Here is a 19464-nt window from a genome sequence, read left to right as displayed (position 1 = left end):
TGCTCTCGAACAGCTGTTGATTCCAAGATGACGGATCCTACAACATCGCCGGAGGATCACTGGATCAAAGTAAGCTAGCTAGTTTAGACAAATATATGAGACGTGAGGACAAATAAGCGTTGTATGACACTGCCACATATTCGTAGCAAGAATACAGTCTTTGTAATTTGGAGTTAATTTGCTACATTTGGCTTATGTTAGCTAGCTAACGGCTAGCTAGCTAGGTACTAGCGCTTTTGTTTATGAATCTTTTCAAGCTTCTTCTCCTTTCTTTACGGTTCTGTGATGGCCAACTGCTGGCCAACTTGTAGCCTAGTCCTAGTGGACCAGACGGGTGATTTGCAAATTCACCGTCTGGGAGAACCCAGTGTTTAATTTTGGAAATGGTACACTCATTATATAGCCACAGGTAGGTATTAATAAATCAACTTTACAAAACGTGTGTTCAGATTTCTATCACATGATGAAGCATGCGTCACGATGTACATGTACGCAACGCTTGTTTGCCGAGGTCATGCATGTGTTTACATGGGTTTGCCAAAAATACTTGCCATACTTCAGCCTTGTCTGTACTGACCGCATAGGAACGTCGGGGTTACTCGTGTCGTAGTAAATATGACCCATTTTAATGTTAGGAGCTTGTTTTCAATCAATGCTGTTCCTATGCAATCTGCCTAGCGTCGTTGGTTTGTACTTCCTCTCCTTATGGTTCCACCAACACTCGTAACTAGCTGGCACCTAGCAGTAGTGTGAAGTACTTAAGTAAAAAATACTTTAAATTACTACTAAAGTAGTTTTTTTGGGTATCTGTACTTTACTTTACTATTTATATTTTTGACTACTTTTACTTCACTACATTACTAAAGAAAATAATGTACTTTTTACGCCATACATTTTCCCTGACACCCAAAAGTACTCATTACATTTTTATGCTTAGCAGAACAGAAAAATTGTCAAATTCACACGCTTATCAAGAGAACATTCCTGGTTATCCCTACTGCCTCTGATCTGGCGGACTCACTAAACACACATGCTTCATTTGTAAAGATGTCTGAGTGTTGGAGTTTGCCCCTGGCTATCAGTAAATAAAAAATAAAATGGTGCAGTCTAGTTTGCTTAATATAAGGAATTTTAAATGATTTATACTTTTTATGCTTAAGTATAATTTAGCAATTACATTTTCTTTTGATACTTAAGTGCATTTAAAACCAAATACTTGTAGTATTTTACTGGGTGACTTTTACTTGAGTCATTTTCTATTAAGGTATCTTTACTTTTACCCAAGTATGATAGTTGAGTACTTTTTTCCACCACTGCCGTGGTCCTCTGTAGCTCAGCTGGTAGAGCACGGCGCTTGTAACGCCAAGGTAGTGGGTTCGATCCCCGGGACCACCCATACACAAAAATGTATGCACGCATGACTGTAAGTCGCTTTGGATAAAAGCGTCTGCTAAATGGCATATTATTATATTATAGTAACCAGGTCATTTAATGTTTAGCTACAAGCAAGTTAGCCACAAAAGGATCAGGTTATTATCTGGTGGGAACTCAGGTTGCACTTAACATTTTTACATTTTAGTCATTTAGCAGACGCTCTTATCCAGAGCGACTTACAGTTAGTGAATACATTTTTTTTTTTATACTGGCCCCCCGTGGGAATCGAACCCACAACCCTGGCGTTGCAAACGCCATGCTCTATCAACTGAGCTACATCCCTGCCGGCCATTCCCTCCCCTACCCTGGACGACGCTGGGCCAATTGTGCGCCACCCATGAGTCTCCCGGTCGCGGCCGGCTGCGACAGAGACTGGATTCGAACCAGGATCTCTAGTGGAACTGCGCCACTTAGACGACTGCGCCACTTAACTGAAGTGTCCAAGATTTAAACAAAAAAGAGGATTTCTCTGACAATTCTGCCTACTTGAATCAAATCAGTGGTGTATTCATTCCACCGATTCTGTTGCAAAACGTTTCTTAAATGGAAGCAAACGAAACGGGGAGGAACCTACCTGTATTCGACCAATAGAAACTCTTGTTTTAGTTGCAGAACTTAAACTGTTTGGACAAATGATTACACCACAGGACTGTCAGTGGATGTTGTTGATGCATATTGCTGTGTTTGTCTGAGGGGATTAGATTAAAGTGAAAGTTGATTGAATTCGTTTTGGAACCGGTGCCCTGTGCGAAGTCCACGGCGAAGTCCAGAATCCTACTCTACTTTTCAGCCGACTTCTGCTGCGTTCACGTGCTAGTCGGAACTAGGAAACTCAAAAATGTCTGAATTGCTAGCTGGTTGAACGCGGAACTAACTACAACCAGTTAGCAAGTCTGACATTTTTGAGTTTCCTAATTCAGACTAGCACGTGAACGCGGCAGAAGTCGCCTGAAAAGTAGAGTAGGATTCTGTTTCCACATGCAAAAGTGATTGCTTTTGATAAAAACCCTTTATCTGCCTTCCCAATGAAAACTAGTTTGAAAATGCAAACATATAGGCTATTTTATGGAAAAGAGATGTTGAATGTTTCTGGACGATGCACCATGCTGCCTTGTTGACATTACCAAGCAGCACAGATTACTGTTCGATTTGAGAAGGGAGCTCCTCCCTCACCGCTTTTGCCCATTCACGTCACCATAGACCGGTGCCCTGTGGCTCAGCATAATCGAATCTGCCCATTGAGTGAGAGACGGGAAAGAGCCTGTTGTTCTCACCTCCTTATCCACTGTTTTATTCTCTCTCCTGTCAACACCTGCCATGGCTGAACAGAACGATGGGGCTTTCAGTGACAATGGATTTGACCACAGTGAGTAGTATCGTTAGGCCTAACTGTTGTTTTACCAAAATGTACAATCTAGAGCTAGTAGGCTACCAGTCCTGTGGGTAACTGTTGATTAGTCATTTAATGATGTCTGAACTCTTCTTCATGTTCTCCTTTAAGGTTTCTTTGCTGAGAATGCAAGGAAGGGTACTGTGGTCTCCAGGGCTAACAGCATCGGGTCCACAAGTGCCTCATCAGTACCAAATACAGGTACTGTGTTTCATTTATGTTTAGACAACATATGTCAGGGAATATTTTTATCGGCGATGTTGATGTGTGTACTGTATGACTAAATGGCTTGTGTAGGTGAGACTGCTGCATATTTATTTAGTGTCCTAATTTTTAAAAAAACATAATTGATGCAGTGCCCCTTTAATTCATTCTCTTACTCCCTACCCCACTCTCACTTCCACTATATTCTTTCTTATACTTTTTTTCAATTGCATCAGCCTTGAGCCCTAGGGAGGTAGACTGAAACACCTGCTCTTCCTCTCCTCACTGTAGATGATGAAGACAGTGACTACAGGCATGAGACCACCTACAAGGAGTCCTACAAAGACCGGCGGAGACAGGCACACACACAGGCCGAGCAGAAACGACGGGATGCTATCAAGGTTGGCTTCCGATAGGGAGTGGAACAACAGGAGTGTAGATCATGGGAAGGAGGGTAGTTGTAAAAAGGGACAAGGGAGAAAGAAAAAAAAAAAGGATTGGGAAGTGAGGGTGGGGGGTGTTTGGACAGAGGGAGTTGGTGGCTCTGATCTCTTCCAATAAATTAATGTTTCTTAGGTGGCCAAATGTAATACTTCTGTCAATTCAAAAATCTGTTTGTCTTGTGTGTTTGACTCCACAGAAAGGATATGATGATCTACAGTCCATAGTGCCCACCTGCCAGCAGCAGTCTGAGTTTGCTGTGGGGACACAGAAGATCAGCAAGGCCACAGTGCTGCAGAAAAGTACAATGTTCTATATAGACCATTATAAACTGGGTGGTTCGAGCCCTGAATTCTGATTGGCTGACAGCCGTGGTCTATCAGACCGTATACCACGGGTATGACAAAATATGTATTTTTACTGCTCTAATTAAATAAATAATAAATTAGTCATTTAGCAGACGCTCTTATCCAGAGCGACTTACAGGAGCAATTAGGGTTAAGTGCCTTGCTCAAGGGCACATCAACAGATTTTTCACCTAGTCTGCTCTGGGATTAGAACCAGCGACCTTTCGGTTACTGGCACAACGCTCTTAACCACTAAGCTACCTGCCGCCCCAATTACATTCGTAACCAGTTTATAATAGCAATAAGGTACCTCAGGGGTTTGTGGTATATGGCCAATATACCACGGCTAAGGGCTGTATCCAGGCACTTTGCGTTGCATCGTGACGTGCATAAGAACAGCCCTTAGCCATAGTATATAGGCCATATACCACACCTCCTCATGCCTTATTGCTTAACTGTACTGTTCAACCAGAAATGTGAAAGTTGTACATTTTAGGACTGTGCAAATTGACATTCCGACCAGCCTTTGTAATGTCAACATACTATAAATATTTAGAAAGGATCCCACCCTAAGCTGGAATTTTCCTCCCTGATAGAAATGCTTTCAGTCCAGAAATCCCTTACTGGTTGTTTCTGTGTTTCCTGCTGCAGCCATTGACTACATCCAGTTTCTGCACAAGGAGAAGAAGAAGCAGGAGGAGGAAATGTCTATGCTGAGGAAGGAAGTGATGGCACTGAAGATCATGAAAACGTAAGTCACAGTAAAACGTAAAAGCAGACAGGGAGAGCTGCGGGGGTGAAACCATTCAAGATGATATTAGCTATGTTAGATTGAATATGTATAATTTAGGTTAAGAGAGCCTTCAAGGATATATTTAATTTACCTAATAACTCATTCATAAGATTGCATAGACTGTATCAGGTCAGCCCTGGCAGACTGGCCTTATCAGAGAGAGGGAAATACCAAATATGAGGTATTAAAGCTAGAATCCTACATTTCTCTAGGTGCACTGGTGCTCCTAAATTAGAATTCCGGATCACACAGCAAAATATTTAGGCACGTATGCGAGTAAAATGGTCGCACTGTAGTGCCCTGACCAATATGATGCTATCATAGTTGTGTAAATATGATGATATTAACACTGTTGGGTTTCCATCCATCCATTTCATGCAAATGTATTTATTTATTTTTATTTCACCTTTATTTAATCAGGTAAGCCAGTGGAGAACAAGTTCTCATTTACAACTGCGACCTGGCCAAGATAAAGCAAAGCAGTGCGATTAAAAACAACACAGAGTTACATATGGGGTAAACACAGAGTTACATATGGGGTAAACAAAACATAAAGTCAGAAATACAACAGCAAATATATATACAGTATGTGCGAATGTAGTAAGGCAATAAATAGGCCATAGTGCAAAATGGTTACAATTTCGTATTAACACTGGAATGATAGATGTGCAAAAGATGATGTGCAAATAGAGATATTGGGGTGCAAATTAGCTAAATAAATAACAATATGGGGATGAGGTAGTTGGGTGGGCTAATTTCATAATGGCTGTGTACAGGTGCAGTGATCGGTAAGCTGCTCTGACAACTGATGCTTAAAGTTAGTGAGGGAGATAACAGTCTCCAGCTTCAGAGATTTTTGCAGTTCGTTCCAGTCATTGGCAGCAGAGAACTGGAAGGAATGGCGGCCAAAGGAGGTGTTGGCTTTGGGGATGACAAGTGAGATATACCTGCTGGAGCGCAGACTACGGGTGGGTGTTGCTATGGTGACCAATTAGCTAAGATATGACAGGGATTTGCCTAGCAGTGATTTATAGATGACCTGGAGCCAGTGGGTTTGGCGACGGATATGTAGTGAAGGCCAGCCAACAAGAGCGTACAGGTCACAATGGTGGGTAGTATATAGGGCATTGGTGACATCCAGTTTGCTGAGTAGAGTGTTGGAGGCTATTTTGTAAATGACATCGCTGAAGTCAAGGATCGGTAGGATAGTCAGTTTTACGAGGGCATGTTTGGCAGCATGAGTGAAGGAGGCTTTGTTGCGAAATAGGAAGCCGATTCTAGATCTAACTTTTGATTGGAGATGCTTAATGTGAGTCTGGAAGGAGAGTTTACAGTCTAACCAGACACCTAGGTATTTGTAGTTGTCCACATACTCTAGGTCAGACCTGCCGAGAGTAGTGATTCTAGTCGGGTGGGCGGGTGCAAGCAGCGTTCGGTTGAAGAGCATGCATTTAGTTTTACTAGTGTTTAAGAGCAGTTGGAGGCTACGGAAGGAGTGTTGTATGGCGTTGAAGCTCGTTTGGAGGTTTGTTAAGTGTCCAATGAAGGGCCAGATGTATACAAAATGGTGTCATCCGCATAGAGGTGGATCCGAGCGTCACCAGCAGCAAGAGCGACATCATTGATATACACAGAGAATAGAGTCGGCCCGAGAATTGAACCCTGTGGCACCCCCATAGACTGCCAGAGGTCCAGACAACAGGCCCTCCGATTTGACACATTGAACTCTATCTGAGAAGTAGTTGGTGAACCAGGCGAGGCAGTCATTTGAGAAACCAAGGCTATTTAGTCTGCCAATAAGAATGCGGTGGTTGACAGAGTCGAAAGCCTTGGCCAGGTCGATGAAGAAGGCTGCGCAGTACTGTCTTTTATCGATCGCGGTTATAATATCGTTTAGGACCTTGAGCGTGGCTGATGTGCACCCATGACCAGCTCGGAAACCGGATTGCATAGCGAAGAAGGTACGGTGGGATTCGAAATGGTCGGTGATCTGTTTGTTAACTTGGCTTTCAAATACTTTCAAAAGGCAGGGCAGGATGGATATAGGTCTGTAACAGTTTGGATCTAGAGTGTCACCGCCTTTGAAGAGGGGGATGACCGCGGCAGCTTTCCAATCTCTGGGGATCTCAGACGTTACGAAAGAGAGGTTGCACAGGCTAGTAATAGGGGTTGCGACAATTTCGGCAGCTAATTTTAGAAAGAAAGGGTCCAGATTGTCTAGCCCAGCTGATTTGTAGGGGTCCAGATTTTTCAGCTCTTTCAGAACATCAGCTGTCTGAATTTTTGCGAAGGAGAAGAGGGGAGAGCAAGGGTGAGCTGGTGGCCGGGTTAGTGGTAGCCAGGTGGAATTCTCGATTATTGTAGATTTATCGGTGGTGACAGTGTTTCCTAGCCTCAGTGCAGTGGGCAGTTGGGAGGAGGTTCTCTTATTCTCCATGGACTTTACAGTGTCCCAAAACATTTTGGAGTTAGTGCTACAGGATGCAAATTTCTGTTTGAAAAAGCTAGCCTTTGCTTTCCTAACTGATTGTGTATATTGGTTCCTGACTTCTGTTAAGATAATTTATTAACTAACTATTTCAGTGTCTCTGTGCGTCTCCCAAAAGGTTGTAAGGCTTTTGGATCAAGAAACGGACAGAGATCCCAGTCTGCAATAGCCAGGTGGTCTTTATTCAGAGAACTCTGCCCAGAGAATTCTGTTACCACAATTTCAGAGTCCATCTTTTATACACACACGTCATGCAAAAATCCCACCCCACTTTAGGCGGGCTGTATTTTTCCACTGGAAAACTGCTCTCCTGACCATCAGGTCACACACACACATACACACACACATACATGTTCTTATCATAGTCTACTCCTTGCTCGGGCAGGCTGCATTCCTTAGTTATCGCCGTCCTCACAATATCCTGCAACATATTTCATACTCTCTTCCAAGCCTAACGGTTTCTCTCCTCCCTAAATTGGGAGGCCTCTTTATCTTGGTTTCTCAGTTGTCTGTAGACAGTTCTCCTTGTCCTTTGTTGTCTGGTCTAACTCCTACTCGCATTGCTAAATAGTACCACAATGTCATAATCTTTACTGGTCCTACACTCACACATTCTAACACATTTCACACAGTTTCAGGGTGTAATAATTAGTCATTAATAATTCGTTTAACTGAGGGTGTGACATTTTAGTCATATCTTACTCACACATTTCTTTATCAATCCACCTTTTGACTAAATTTCACACACACATTTAAAATACATTCTTATAAAATGAAACACACAACAAGGCATACAACTTGTTTTGCATTTTAAATAAGTCACTAGTACAAAACACACTATAAAAATACAATATGTCTTGCATTGCTACCAAATTTTACTTCCAACCATAACTCACTCTCCTTGTTAGGATTTTCACTATAACTTTCATTGAAAAGATGGTATACTAAACATCAAAAATGGTCTCATTTAATACAGGTTCATCAGTATTGAAATGTTCTGCATCGTCCACTAGAGTGGGAGGATATAGGTCGTCGTTCCATCGGTCTGAGTAGGGAATGGGCCCATAGGTCACTGCTTTCTCCAACGCTTTTCTCACCAACCCTCTGACACAGGGAATAAGACAACATCCACAAAGAACAAGCATACACATACAAGCTATAGCTGCACCCAGAATAGTTGCAACAATAGTTTTCCATTTACCAAACATTTCATCAAACCATCCAGTTATTGATGTATTCACCCCCGAGTTCTCAGCCCATTCTTCACTTAATGCCTTGAGACCGGCCAGTGCTCTAGTTACTGTACCATCTGGGGCTGGATTGTTGGGGAGAAACGTACAACAATGACCTCCCACCATCTTGCAAACTCCGCCCTTCTCTGCTAAAAGCATATAGAGAGCCAACCTATTCTGCCAGGTCATGAGTGAGGTGGCAGATAGTTGGTCTGAGATTCCCTTTACTGCATCCCTTGTCTAATTAACAAACCTTTTGTAGATGTAATTAATCCAGTCAACATTTTTATTAATTGTAACCCACCAGAAAAACGTTGTTGTAAACCCTTCTCCAATTTGATCTGCTATTCGCATTACTTTGGTGTCTATAACATTGATAATCTCCGGGGGTCATGGTGAATTGGGGTGCCTTAGTATTATCCTTTTTAAGAGTGGTTGTTTTAATATCAGAACAATTAGGTGAGGTTTGGTTTGATCCCAAATCTATCACACAAGAGAACATGGTCTGAGGCATAGGTGCAGTTAGAAGGGTTGGCCTACCTGTTGAACAGGCATAACAATTAGTTTGACCCAACGCCCTAGCTGTGTAGTTCATCCACCTTACCCAGAAGTTCTCATTTGAAATTCCTTCTACTTCTCCTTGGTTCATTTTCTGCATGAGGAAATCTTCTACCCTTGGTGGTTTAGTGCTATTTAGGATTCCTTCTGAGGGCCTTCCAAGGGGTGTTAGACTAGTTTTTGATACCTCTGGTGATAACATTGGATCTACCTGCTGTTCTGTCTCGGGGGTGGAAGATTCATTTCTCTCCCGAAAAATGAACCTCAAACATATATCTGCCCCGAAATCATCAACACAGGCCCAATAGTTCCTTGCTATGTCATCTTGCATAATTGACTTTACCGTTATCACCAGTTCCGTTTTACATTTATCATGGGTTTGTTTAATTCCCCATCGGTGTTCTGCGTCCATCCCATTCTCATAGTATGTTCCCCAGGTATGTTTAAACACCTTTGCCCCAGTGCAAATGTATTTACCATACCTTCTAGGACCTAACTTTCTTGCTTCTTACCAAAGCCCCCAAAACCTCCTATCTCTTCATGGGAGAAGTCGAATGGTATCTTGAATCCCCCATCTTGTCCTAAACTGACTTTAACTATAAAATAATCATTCCCCCAATAGTCTTTCTTGGTTTCAGTATTTCTACGAGATCGAATCAGTGCCTTGGTATTATTTTGTTAATCATTTCTCTGTTTAGGTTGACCTGGATTAATCCATAATATGGTTAACACGATGATGCAGCTCAGAGTCCCCCAAAACCGCCATCCCAATCCTGTCCCTGACCCACCTGCCTGGTACTTCCCCATACCCACACCTCTAGGAACACCCCATAGTGATGAAAGTTCGGGGTAGGGTTTCTTCGTTAACAGAGTTTACCCCTGAACCCCAGTGGTTCAGTTCTTCTCTTTAACTCTGTGTGTGTTCAACGGTGTTGGTATGTGGGCCTACCTTTTTGCAGTGGCTCTCTCAGCTATTCTTATAGCGAAGGCAGTTACCAATAGGACTTGGTATGGTCCCTCCCAGTGTGACTGCTTTCAATCCTTTTTCCTCAATGATTGGATCCACACCCAGTCTCCAGGTTGTATACTATGAGTCACCTTCTCCTTTAATTCTCCTGTAGGACACAAATTCATAGACATACGGGTATGGTTAACGAACAATTTTCTCGTGTATTCTCTAGTTCTATGTCTGCCTGTTCTGGTCCTGCCAACTGTGGCATTCTGTAAGGTCTTCCAAACACTTTCTCAAAGGGGGACAACCCAATTTATCTGGTGTTACCCTAATCGTCATATAATACTATCTGTAGACATTGTACCCAATTTCTTCCTTTCACTCCGTGATAACTCTATAAAATCAATTTCCAATTGCTGGACTGGATATTTTGCCAGGGGGATATTTTTTTTATTTTTTATTCGTTATACCATAGGCCACAAAGTGTTTCCTAACCTGCTCTACCATCTAACCTGCTCTACCATCCCCCCTATTGACAAATTGCTTTACCCATGTGTCAATATTTCCGCATATCAAAACAGTGACCACATTTCTCTGGGTCCATGCCCTGTATACATCTAAGGTTGCCGGGGCTCCCTTAGCCACTGCCAATGCATTGGGTAAGGCTATCATTGGGTACCGGCCCCCTCCTACTCTCTCATCTCCTGACTCATACTGACTCCCTCCTCAGCTTAGCTCTGAATCCTCCTGTTCCTCTCTCCTAACTGGACTTTTGTTGTGGGGTTCAAGTCTCCTCAGGGACCTGGTTCTTCCACCCTTCGGTCCCTTGACCCCCCTATTGTACCCTCGTCTCATCTCCCATTTAAGATAACACACCTGCTCTCCTGTCCTCATGTGCTATCGCATTACCCAAAGTAATACGATCCTTCCCTGTAGTATGCGCCTCGCACTTACATATTGCGAGCTTTTTTGGTAATAATAATGCATCTAGGAGGTCAAGAATCAACTCTGCATGTGTAATTGGTTTACCCGAAATCGTAACCATTCCTCTATTCTTCCACTGGGCAGCAAAGACATGTACAGTATTAAAGGCGTATGCACTATCGGTATAGATAGTTATAACCTTCCCTTTACCCAGTTGGCATGCTTTTGTTAATGCCACTATCTCTGCCTGCTGGGCAGAGTAGTTTCTTGGCAAGGGTTCAGCAGCTAGAACCTCGTTCTGTCACCACAGCATAACCAGTTGCATTGGTGCCATCAGGATTCTTCCTAGAAGATCCATCAACAAACATTGTTACTTCACAACATGGTATAGCTAAGTCTGTTAAGTCAGGCCTGGGTAGTACTATTTTTTTCAGTTTCTTCAATACAGTTATGGGGACTACCATCATTTACAACAGGAACTAATGTTACAGGATTCAATGTTGTACATCGTTCAATAGTTAGATTTGGCATGTTCAGCAATACTATCATACAAGATACAGTGGGGAGAACAAGTATTTGATACACTGCCGATTTTGCAGGTTTTCCTACTTACCAAGCATGTAGAGGTCTGTAATTTGTATCATAGGTACACTTCAACTGTGAGAGACGGAATCTAAAACAAAAATCCAGAAAATCACATTGTATGATTTTTAAGTTATTAATTTGCATTTTATTGCATGACATAAGTATTTGATCACCTACCAACCAGTAAGAATTCCGGCTCTCACAGACCTGTTCGTTTTTCTTTAAGAAGACCTCCTGTTCTCCACTCATTACCTGTATTAACTGCACCTGTTTGAACTCGTTACCTGTATAAAAGACACCTGTCCACACACTCAATCAAACAGACTCCAACCTCTCCACAATGGCCAAGACCAGAGAGCTGTGTAAGGACATCAGGGATAAAATTGTAGACCTGCACAAGGCTGGGATGGGCTACAGGACAATAGGCAAGCAGCTTGGTGAGAAGGCAACAACTGTTGGCGCAATTATTAGAAAATGGAAGAAGTTCAAGATGACGGTCAATCACCCTCGGTCTGGGGCTCCATGCAAGATCTCACCTTGTGGGGCATCAATGATCATGAGGAAGGTGAGGGATCAGCCCAGAACTACACGGCAGGACCTGGTCAATGACCTGAAGAGAGCTGGGACCACAGTCTCAAAGAAAACCATTAGTAACACACTACGCCGTCATGGATTAAAATCCTGCAGCGCACGCAAGGTCCCCCTGCTCAAGCCAGCGCATGTCCAGGCCCGTCTGAAGTTTGCCAATGACCATCTGGATGATCCAGAGGAGGAATGGGAGAAGGTCATGTGGTCTAATGAGACAAAAATAGAGCTTTTTGGTCTAAACTCCACTCGCCGTGTTTGGAGGAAGAAGAAGGATGAGTACAACCCCCAAGAACACCATCCCAACCGTGAAGCATGGAGGTGGAAACATCATTCTTTGGGGATGCTTTTCTGCAAAGGGGACAGGACGACTGCACCGTATTGAGGGGAGGATGGATGGGGCCATGTATCGCGAGATCTTGGCCAACAACCTCCTTCCCTCAGTAAGAGCATTGAAGATGGGTCGTGGCTGGGTCTTCCAGCATGACAACGACCCGAAACACACAGCCAGGGCAACTAAGGAGTGGCTCCGTAAGAAGCATCTCAAGGTCCTGGAGTGGCCTAGCCAGTCTCCAGACCTGAACCCAATAGAAAAGCTTTGGAGGAAGCTGAAAGTCTGTATTGCCCAGCGACAGCCTCGAAACCTGAAGGATCTAGAGAAGGTCTGTATGGAGGTATGGGCCAAAATCCCTGCTGCAGTGTGTGCAAACCTGGTCAAGACCTACAGGAAACGTATGATCTCTGTAATTGCAAACAAAGGTTTCTGTACCAAATATTAAGTTATGCTTTTCTGATGTATCAAATACTTATGTCATTCAATAAAATGCAAATGAATTACTTAAAATCATACAATGTGATTTTCTGGATTTTTGTTTTAGATTCCGTCTCTCACAGTTGAAGTGTACCTATGATAAAAATTACAGACCTCTACATGCTTTGTAAGTAGGAAAACCTGCAAAATCGGCAGTGTATTAAATACTTGTTCTCCCCACTGTAGGTGTCGTGCTGGTGACATGTACGCCATCTTGTGTTCCAATAGCAGAGTTGATACTGCATGTTGAACTTTTAAGGTTAGATCATGGTATAGTACAATTGAAGCTGCATCCTGCACTGCATTAGCAGCTGCCACAACTGATTGCAAACAGACAGGCATTGCCTGAGCCACCTCATCAAGTCTTGAAGAAAAATATGCAACCGGTTTATTTTTGTCCCCATGTTTTTGTGTCAGTACTAATGTCATATATCCCCCTCTACAATCCACAGTTTGAGAAAATGGTCTATCATATCTAGGAAACGCCAGCACCGTTGAAGAGGTCAATAATTGCTTAATTTCCTCAAATTGCAAATCAGCCTCGTTATTCCAAATTATTTTATCATGTGCTGCCATAGCTTTTCCATAGATAAGATCACTCAATTTTCCAGTGTGTAACGCATAATGGGGAATCCATGCTCGACAGTAATTAATCATTCCCAAAAAGCTCATTTGTTTCTTATTCAGAGGTTTAGGAGCTTCTAATATTGCCGTTTTTCTTGACGAGTTTAGGGTTCTCCCATCCTACGTTATCGTGTGACCTAAATAAATTACCTCTTTCTGCCAGAGTTGTAGTTTCTTTTTACTGACCTTGTGTCCTTGTCCTGCCATAAAGGTTAACAACTGGAGAGTATCCTTTTTACACCCCTCCACTGATGGGTTTGCTACCAGTATATCATCGACATGTATAAAAATGTGGCTCCCCTCTTGGGGTTCGAACATTCCCATATTCATACGACTTTCATATCACATTCACACAACACCTGGAATCACCCTTTTCTGTTTATGTATTCTTGACTAGTCCCCCAGAATTATCTCATACCGTTACAGAGGAACGTATCCCCTCAAATGTAATCTTGACAATTCCTGACAGTCTCATACAACAGGAATGGGTTCTCCCTCTTCTCTATACAACCACCTGGAATCACCCCTTTCTGTTTATGTAGTAGTGGTCTATTGACTGTCTCACCTTTAGTGGTCTATTGACTGTCTCACCTTTAGTGGTCTATTGACTCTCTCACCTTTAGTTTCTTTTGGTAATGGCCTATTACCGTGAATCGTTACGGACCCACCAACATTTCACTAATGAATAAACACTACTGACCTTATCCTTGCAGCTGAGATTCAATGTAAGTTGGATTCCGTCACCGTCTCTGTCATTATCAGGTGTTCTCTGGCCTGTGTTATTGAACCCTTAATGCCAAAGGGCAGGTCTTTCTATTTACGAATGTATCATTCGCCTGTCAACGTTTTTCAGAGTTACCTGGAATGACAGAGGCAGGTATTGGAATCCGGCTCGAAAAGGACCAAGCTGTTAAGAGAATTTATGAACTAACTATTTCAGTGTCTCTGTGCGTCTCCCAAAAGGTTGTAAGGCTTTTGGATCAAGAAACGGACAGAGATCCCAGTCTGCAATAGCCAGGTGGTCTTTATTCAGAGAACTCTGCCCAGAGAATTCTGTTTTCACAATTTCAGAGTCCATCTTTTATACACACACATCATACAAAAATCCCACCCCGCTTTAGGCGGGCTGTATTTTTCCACTGGAAAACTGCTCTCCTGACCATCAGGTCACACACACACATACACACACATGTTCTTATCATAGTCTACTCCTTGCTCGGGCAGGCTGCATTCCTTAGTTATCACCGTCCTCACAATATCCTGCAACATATTTCATACTCTCTTACAAGCCTAACGGTTTTTCTCCTCCCTAAATTGGGAGGCCGCTTTATCTTGGTTTCTCAGTTGTCTGTAGACAGTTCTCCTTGTCCTTTGTTGTCTGGTCTAACTCCTACTCGCATTGCTAAATAGTAACACAATGTCATAATCTTTACTGGTCCTACACTCACACATTCTAACACATTTCACACAGTTTCAGGGTGTAATAATTAGTCATACACTGGTCCTCTGTAGCTCAGCTGGTAGAGCACGGCGCTTGTAACGCCAAGGTAGTGGGTTCGATCCCCGGGACCACCCATACACAAAAACAATGTATGCACGCATGACTGTAAGTCGCTTTGGATAACTGAGGGTGTGACATTTTAGTCATATCTTACTCACACATTTCTTTATCAACTTCCCTGAAAAGTTGCATATCGCGGGGGCTGTTCGATGCTAATGCAGTACGCCACAGGATGTTTTTGTGCTGGTCAAGGGCAGTCAAGTCGATTTAGAAAGGCCTGCTCGCTAAAGTGTTTTAGGGAGCATTTGACAGTGATGAGGGGTGGTCATTTGACCGCGGACCCATTACGGACGCAGGCAATAAGGCAGTGATTGCTGAGATCCTGGTTGAAGACAGCGGAGGTGTTTTTAGAGGGTACATTTGTCAGGATGATATCTATGAGGGTGCCCATGTTTACAGATTTAGGGTTGTACCTGGTAGGTTCGTTGATAATTTGTGTGAGATTGAGGGCATCTAGTTTAGATTGTAGGTTGGCCGGGGTGTTAAGCATATCCCAGTTTAGGTCACCAAGCAGTACGAACTCTAAGGATAGATGGGCTGAGGGGGGTCTGTACCAAGCGGCAACAGTGAGAGACTTATTTCTGGAAAGGTGGATTTTTAGAAGTAGAAGCTCAAACTGTTTGGGCACAGACCTGGATAGTATGATAGAGCTCTGCAGGCTATCTCTACAGTAGATTGCAACCCCACCCCCTTTGGCAGTGTGTGCTAACGCAGTGAATAACTCAAACTTAGGGAGGAGGCTTCTGGTGTTAACGTGCAAGAAACCAAGGCTTTTACGGTTACAGAAGTCTACAAATGATAACGCCTGGGGAGTAGGAGTGATACTGGGGGCTACAGGGCCTGGGTTAACCTCTACATCACCAGAGGAACAGAGGAGGAGTAGAATAAGAATACAGCTGAAGGCTTTAAGAACTGGTCTTCTATATGCTAAAATCGCATTAAAAACAATATGCGCATTTTCCCACCAGAGATGTTTTTCCATCATATTGACTTGTTGCAGATAAGGCTGTGCGTGATGACGTAGTATACATAAAAATACATTTTGTGGTAAAATTCCCATGTACTGAATAAAAAATACAAGTTAAATGGGTTTTCTTCATTCTACTGATGGGGTTTCTCAAATTTTTTTTGTTAAACAGCGAGTTCCCACCCTGGTATTGGCACGTGCGCTCTAGCCAACAGCTGGCAGATACAGTGCGGGTATAGCCTACATGGCAGCTTTTTTTTTGTATAATAAAAAAAATATATCCCCTAACCCGAACAACGCTGGGCAAATTGTGCGCCGCCCTATGGGACTCCCAGTTGCGATACCGCCCGGGATCAAACCTGGGTTTGTAGTGACGCCTCTAGCACTGCCTTAGACAGCTGCGCCACTCGGGAGGCCCTACATGGCAGCTTTGCCAAACGGCAGCTCGATATTTATTGGAAAGGAGCATCAAGCTCATCAACTTGCACTTTCACCACCCTATGAAGTTCACCATAATTTATTTAATCTGTAGCCTAGTAAACTGCATGCTTTCCCAAGGCATTGTATTGGGACGACCACACGTCATCGTGTGACTCCAAGTTTACTTCAATATGATAGTTATTATATTAATATTTGCACATTCAAAGCTTTTCCACTGACATTTCTCGCATAATTAATTTTAGACACAAAATGATCCCACCTTGTCTAGCGTGTTTAGTTTTTTCTGCATTTGGAAAGTTTACCGACAAATGTTCTGTTTCAATCAGGCCTGTCATTAAAAAAAAATTATCCAACATGTACTTTACGCACATAAAAAGGTTGGATGGAAACCTGGTTAGAAATGGTCAGATGTAGTCGAACAGGTGTGGTATAGTGCCTGGATACAGCCGTTATCAGTGGTATACAGTCTCTTCAGAAACTTCATATCCCTTGACTTGTTCCATATTTTGTTGTGTTAGAGCCTGAATTCAAAATGGATTAAATATTTGTTTTAAAAAATTGCGCCCATCTACACACAATAACCTATAATGACAAAGTGCAAAGATTTTTGTTGAAAGTTTTACACATTTATTGAAAATGAAATACAGAAATGTCTAATTTACGTAACTATTCACACCCTTGAGTCAATACATGTTAGAATCACCTTTGGCAGCGATTACAGCTGTGAGTCTCTAAAGAGTTTTGCACACCTGGATTGTACTATATTTGCACTGTCTAATTGGTTGTTAATAATTTTACTCCTGAACTTATTTTGGCTTGAATACTTATTGACTCAAGACCTTTCAGCTTTAAATGTTTTATTAGTTTGTATAAAAATTTAAAAAACACAACATTTATTCCACTTTGATATTATGGGGTATTGTGTGTAGGCCAGTGACACAAAATCTGAATTTAATCTATTTTAAATTCAGGCTGTAACACAACAGAATGGAAAAAGTCAAGGGGTGTCAATACTTTCTGAAGGCACTGTATTGGACATATACCACTGAGGTGCCTTATTTCTATTATAAACCGGTTAACAACATGAATATAACAACAAAAAATATGTTTTGCGTCATACCCATGGTATATTGACACACAGCTGGAATGCTGGTTCAGCCCATTAGCATCCAGGACCCAAACTAACCAGTTTATAATAAGCGTTTAACCTGTGTGTTGTAGGAACTATGAGCACATAGTGAACGCCCACCAGAACAACCCTCAGCATGGGGAGGAGCAGGTGTCGGACCAGGTGAAGTTCAGCGTGTTTCAGAGCATCATGGACTCCCTGTTCCAGTCCTTCAGCAGCTCTGTGTCTGTGGCCAGCTTCCAGGAGCTGTCTGCTTGCGTCTTCAGCTGGATCGAGGAGCACTGCAAGCCTCAGGTAGGACACTCAATGTACTGTACTGCTGGGGGATTCTTGCTGCTGGTGGATGGATGGCACACCAAATCATGTATGGTTTTATTTAAGGTAATTGTCTTTATGTGATAGTCATGGCATTTTGGTGTGTTTTCTGCTCAATGATGGTATTTTGGACTTCAGTCTGACCCAACAGGTCAAAACTATCACCACTGAATGCTATAATTGACATGGCTGCCACCCTGTCTTGCTCTGAGGATGGATGACTATGTTGAGTTGACAGCTGTGTAAAGTAATCCATGTTTGTCCTCTTTTCCTTCCCAGACATTGCGTGAGTTTGTGGTGGGAGTTCTCCGGCAGCTCAACAGCCAGCTGTATTAATGCTGTCCAGGCGTAAACTCCGGACAGGAATCTCCCTTCAGGGATGGAGCCGGGGCTTACCCTGGGTTCTCAGGGTCTGGTAGAGACCTCACATATCAACCTATCTTGTTCCCTCCTGGTCTGCAGTATTTAAATCGTTAACTCTTACTCAACTCACCACCAGGGTCTGCAGCAGGGTTGGGTGTTTCCTGTCTAGTCAGGTCAAATCCAGCCCAGCATTCTGTCTGTGGTTTTAGTCATCAGGGGTTCTCCTCATTGCAGAATAGAGTTGTGTTCAACGAGGCAAATGGCCACTATTGCTTGTAAACGTTCCGTAATGTTTACATTCACCACAAATCGGGGGTTGGAACCAAAATAATTGTTTAATTGTTCCATTCTGAACTTTGTAATTGTTTTCTGTTCCAGTGTTCAAACCAGCATAAAGTTATGAACCAGTTCGAATCAAATCCAAGACTGTCTGCAACATGAGTTAAAAGGTAGAATTCAAACAAGTTGTGATGGTATTTGAGAATTGTTAAATGTTCATCATTGATTGTGATGTTATATGATTGCTGTTGTGTCCATGTTGTGACAGAATCAAGCATATTTGTAAGTCTGTTACTGCAGCTTTTCGCCTTTTCATAATCTTTATTGGCAAAAAGACACGGTAGAATAGTCATGTAATGAATAGTTCTGTATTAAACAGGATCTCTGAACCAAAAAACTGGCCAGGATTCAATCAGATTAGTGGTAAATGCATAGCTTATCATTGCTTTTGTTTAGGTGGTGTTGGAGGTGTTACTCCGTTAGAGCTGTCAAATCCACAAGAAGCTCCTGGCGTTAACCGTAACTGGCATTGCCATTGGATGCACCGAGTCATATTAGTAGAAATCCCGTGCAGCCATGTTACAAATTATAACACTGAAATGTGTGATACCTACACCTCGATTAGGGTGGTACAAATCTCGATTTCATTTAATGATCGAGTGTCATTTCAATATAGGCTACACTTTCTTGTTCTGAACTTCCAAGGTGGGTGGGATATAAGGACGGGTGTGGTTTTACAATGATCAGCCGATCTGACAGCTCTAACACCGCCTAAACAAAAGCAATGCGTTTGTCGGCTGACGCAGGTTACCATAGATCTGATTGAATCCTGGCCTTAAACAGTCAAGAATGTAAAAATGAATGTGAATGATAATTTATTTTGACAATGTGCTCAGGAGAACTTGTACCAAATGTATCTTCTGGTAAACTTAACAGATGTGAATGTTTAATCTGTGTAATCACCTGACTTTAAAAAGGGATAATTTTATACGACAAGTCTCTGTGCTGGTATAAATAAAATCAGGTCTACTGTTACATTAT

General features: G+C 42.5%; 1 protein-coding gene across 1 annotated transcript; it reads left to right on the top strand.

Annotated features, from left to right (window-relative positions):
- The first annotated feature begins 12 nt into the window (after window positions 1-12).
- LOC311103524 (max-like protein X) lies at window positions 13-19458 on the top strand. The gene is made up of 8 exons (XM_084145098.1): window positions 13-69; window positions 2764-2800; window positions 2936-3025; window positions 3320-3429; window positions 3669-3771; window positions 4468-4567; window positions 17559-17760; window positions 18061-19458. The coding sequence occupies exons 1-8, from the start codon at window positions 28-30 to the stop codon at window positions 18115-18117; spliced, it is 741 nt and encodes a 246-aa protein (XP_084001224.1). The 5' UTR covers window positions 13-27; the 3' UTR covers window positions 18118-19458.
- The last annotated feature ends 6 nt before the right edge of the window (window positions 19459-19464 follow it).

This window comes from Coregonus lavaretus (assembly GCF_964263955.1).
Source record: "Coregonus lavaretus genome assembly, chromosome: 28".
NCBI classification, from domain to species: domain Eukaryota; kingdom Metazoa; phylum Chordata; class Actinopteri; order Salmoniformes; family Salmonidae; genus Coregonus; species Coregonus lavaretus.
Note: the sequence above shows the minus strand (reverse complement) of the source record. Positions and strands in the feature narration are given on the sequence as shown.

What these genes read in the sequence shown, in the direction of transcription:
- LOC311103524 (XM_084145098.1), top strand. Translation starts at nt 28, where the DNA reads ATGACGGATCCTACAACATCGCCGGAGGATCACTGGATCAAA. An exon ending in CGGAGGATCACTGGATCAAA is followed by an intron (nt 70 to 2,763) that starts GTAAGCTAGCTA and finishes ATGGCTGAACAG; the next exon opens with AACGATGGGGCTTTCAGTGA. An exon ending in CTCATCAGTACCAAATACAG is followed by an intron (nt 3,026 to 3,319) that starts GTACTGTGTTTC and finishes TCCTCACTGTAG; the next exon opens with ATGATGAAGACAGTGACTAC.